Here is a 2,324-nt window from a genome sequence, read left to right as displayed (position 1 = left end):
TCCAGGGTTTATTCTCTGAAAGTTACTGGAATAAGATACATTGTTTTCCGATCATTTTGCAAAGAAAATGAAAGCAGTGTCCAGTCTGTATATTTTACTTGGCTAGGGCAATGGTGTGGAGGCAATTCAAGGCATTAACAATAATCATTTTCTTTTCTCTTGAAGTGCAGTCATTGTCTTTACATGGAATCTTTAGATACAATCTGCTCTGATATTTCAGATTAAACTATGAAGACAGGAAATCAAAGCATCAAAACAGATTTTATACTTTCTGGTCTTTTCCAATATGACCAAATGGACACTTTCCTCTTTGTTGCCCTTGTGATCCTCTTTGCAGTGGCTCTGATGGGGAATATCATACTGATCCTTCTCATTCAATTGGACACCAGACTCCACACTCCAATGTATTTTCTACTCAGTCAGCTCTCCTTCATGGATATAATGAACATCACCACCACAGTGCCCAAGCTGGCCACTAACTTTCTGTCAAATAGTAAAACCATTACATTTTTAGGCTGTGAGTGTCAAACATTTGTGCTCATAGTCCTTGGTGGGACTGAAGCCCTTCTCCTTGGTTTCATGTCCTATGATCGATATGTAGCCATCTGTCACCCTTTGCATTATCCTGTACTCATGAGCAAGAAGATCTGTTGGATCATGGTCACATGTGCATGGACCAGTGGATCTATCAATGCTCTAGTACACACATTGTATGTGTTTCATCTTCCATTTTGTAGATCACGGCTCATCAACCACTTTTTCTGTGAACTTCCATCTCTCTTACAACTGGTTTGTCAGGAAACTTCCCAGTATGAGTATACAGTCCTCCTGAGTGGGCTTATTATTCTGCTGCTGCCTTTCTTGGCCATTCTAGCATCCTATGCCTGTGTACTTACTGTGGTGTTCCAGGTGAGCTCAGGTAAAGGACAGACAAAGGCTGTTTCCACTTGTTTCTCTCACCTGACTGTGGCAAGCCTGTTCTATGTGACTGCTCTCTCCACCTACACCAGACCACACTCCTTGCATTCCCCAGAACAGGGCAAGGCAGTGGCAGTGTTTTACACCATCATCACACCTCTTCTGAACCCATTTATCTACAGCCTGAGGAATAAAGAGGTTATTGGGACCATGAGAAGACTGTTGGTATAATGGATATTTGTACAGGAGATATCACTTTGGGAAATCCTTATTGACTGAGATTAAACAACATAGATCACTTTGCCTGGAATACTGTTTTGGAATGTATAAACTCTCAGAAATATTTATGAAATAAATAAATTGATAAATACCATGAATCCTGCTGGTTTCAGAATGGCTTAAAGATAGTTTTTGAAACTGGATGCATTTCCAATCTGTAAGCTGGAAAAATTGTGTTATTGTCAACATTATTTAGCTTCTAAAGCAATAGATTTCATGCATGTCAACTCAGTATTTGCATGTCAACATGCAACAACAAATATTTTGTAATATCCTCCTTAATATCTGAAACACAATGAAAAGGAGATATAATCTATACAAGCACGTACCATCAAAAGGATCTATGTAAATATATACTGTAATGTAGAGCAAAGTACATAATTCACTCATTTATGCATTCATTCAACAACTGATTTAATGTCTTAACTATTTGTGACACTGGTATAGGCATTGGTGATCTAGGAGTAAACAATGATAAGAACTGACAGAAAACTTTGATCTCATTCAGTTTGCATTTCAATGTGGGGAGATATAAAATTATTAAAATAAATATAAAAAACTGTAATATTTAAAATAAGAGGAATTAATGGGAAAATAGCTGGAGATTGGGATAAGGAAAGTCAGAGAATTTATGGGGCGCCTGGGTGGCTCAGTCGGTTAAGCGTCTGCCTTCGGCTCAGGTCATGATCCCAGGGTCCTGGGATCGAGCCCTGCATCGGGCTCCCCGCTCCACGGGAGGCCTGACTCTCCCTCTACCACTCCCCCCGCTTGTGTTCCTGCTCTCGCTGTGTCTCTCTCTGTCAAATAAATAAATAAAATCCTAAAAAAAAAAAGGAAAGTCAGAGAATTTTGTAATTTTATATAAAATAATCCATGAAGTGGCAACTATAAATATTTGGTCAAAGATTTAACTGAGATGAGTAAATAATTCAAATCGATACTTCATAAAGAATGTTCTGGGGGGGAAATGTTCTGGGCAAAAGAAGTAGCAAATAAAAATTTCTTGAGGTAGGAACATGATGGACAGGGCAAATAAAATGAAAGAGTAAATTGGTGGACTCCAGTAGATGAGTCGAATTAATGGATACAGAATTTGAAATGTGAGGTTGACCATTGTGAGAAGTTTG

General features: G+C 38.6%; 1 protein-coding gene across 1 annotated transcript; it reads left to right on the top strand.

Annotated features, from left to right (window-relative positions):
• The first annotated feature begins 228 nt into the window (after nucleotides 1–228).
• On the top strand, nucleotides 229–1,149 carry LOC148164289 (olfactory receptor 2AK2-like). The gene has a single exon (XM_088023572.1). The coding sequence runs from the start codon at nucleotides 229–231 to the stop codon at nucleotides 1,147–1,149; it is 921 nt and encodes a 306-aa protein (XP_087879698.1).
• Nucleotides 1,150–2,324: the final 1,175 nt, after the last annotated feature.

The sequence above is a fragment of the Eumetopias jubatus genome, unplaced genomic scaffold, assembly GCF_037043125.1.
Source record: "Eumetopias jubatus isolate StellerSeaLion01/CBP00866 unplaced genomic scaffold, mEumJub1_p1.0 scaffold_5, whole genome shotgun sequence".
Taxonomy (NCBI): Eukaryota; Metazoa; Chordata; class Mammalia; order Carnivora; family Otariidae; genus Eumetopias; species Eumetopias jubatus.
This window is presented reverse-complemented; position numbering and strand designations above follow the sequence as displayed.

Excerpts from the sequence above, each read along its gene's own strand:
- LOC148164289 (XM_088023572.1), top strand. The coding sequence starts at position 229 with ATGAAGACAGGAAATCAAAGCATCAAAACAGATTTTATACTTTCTGGT.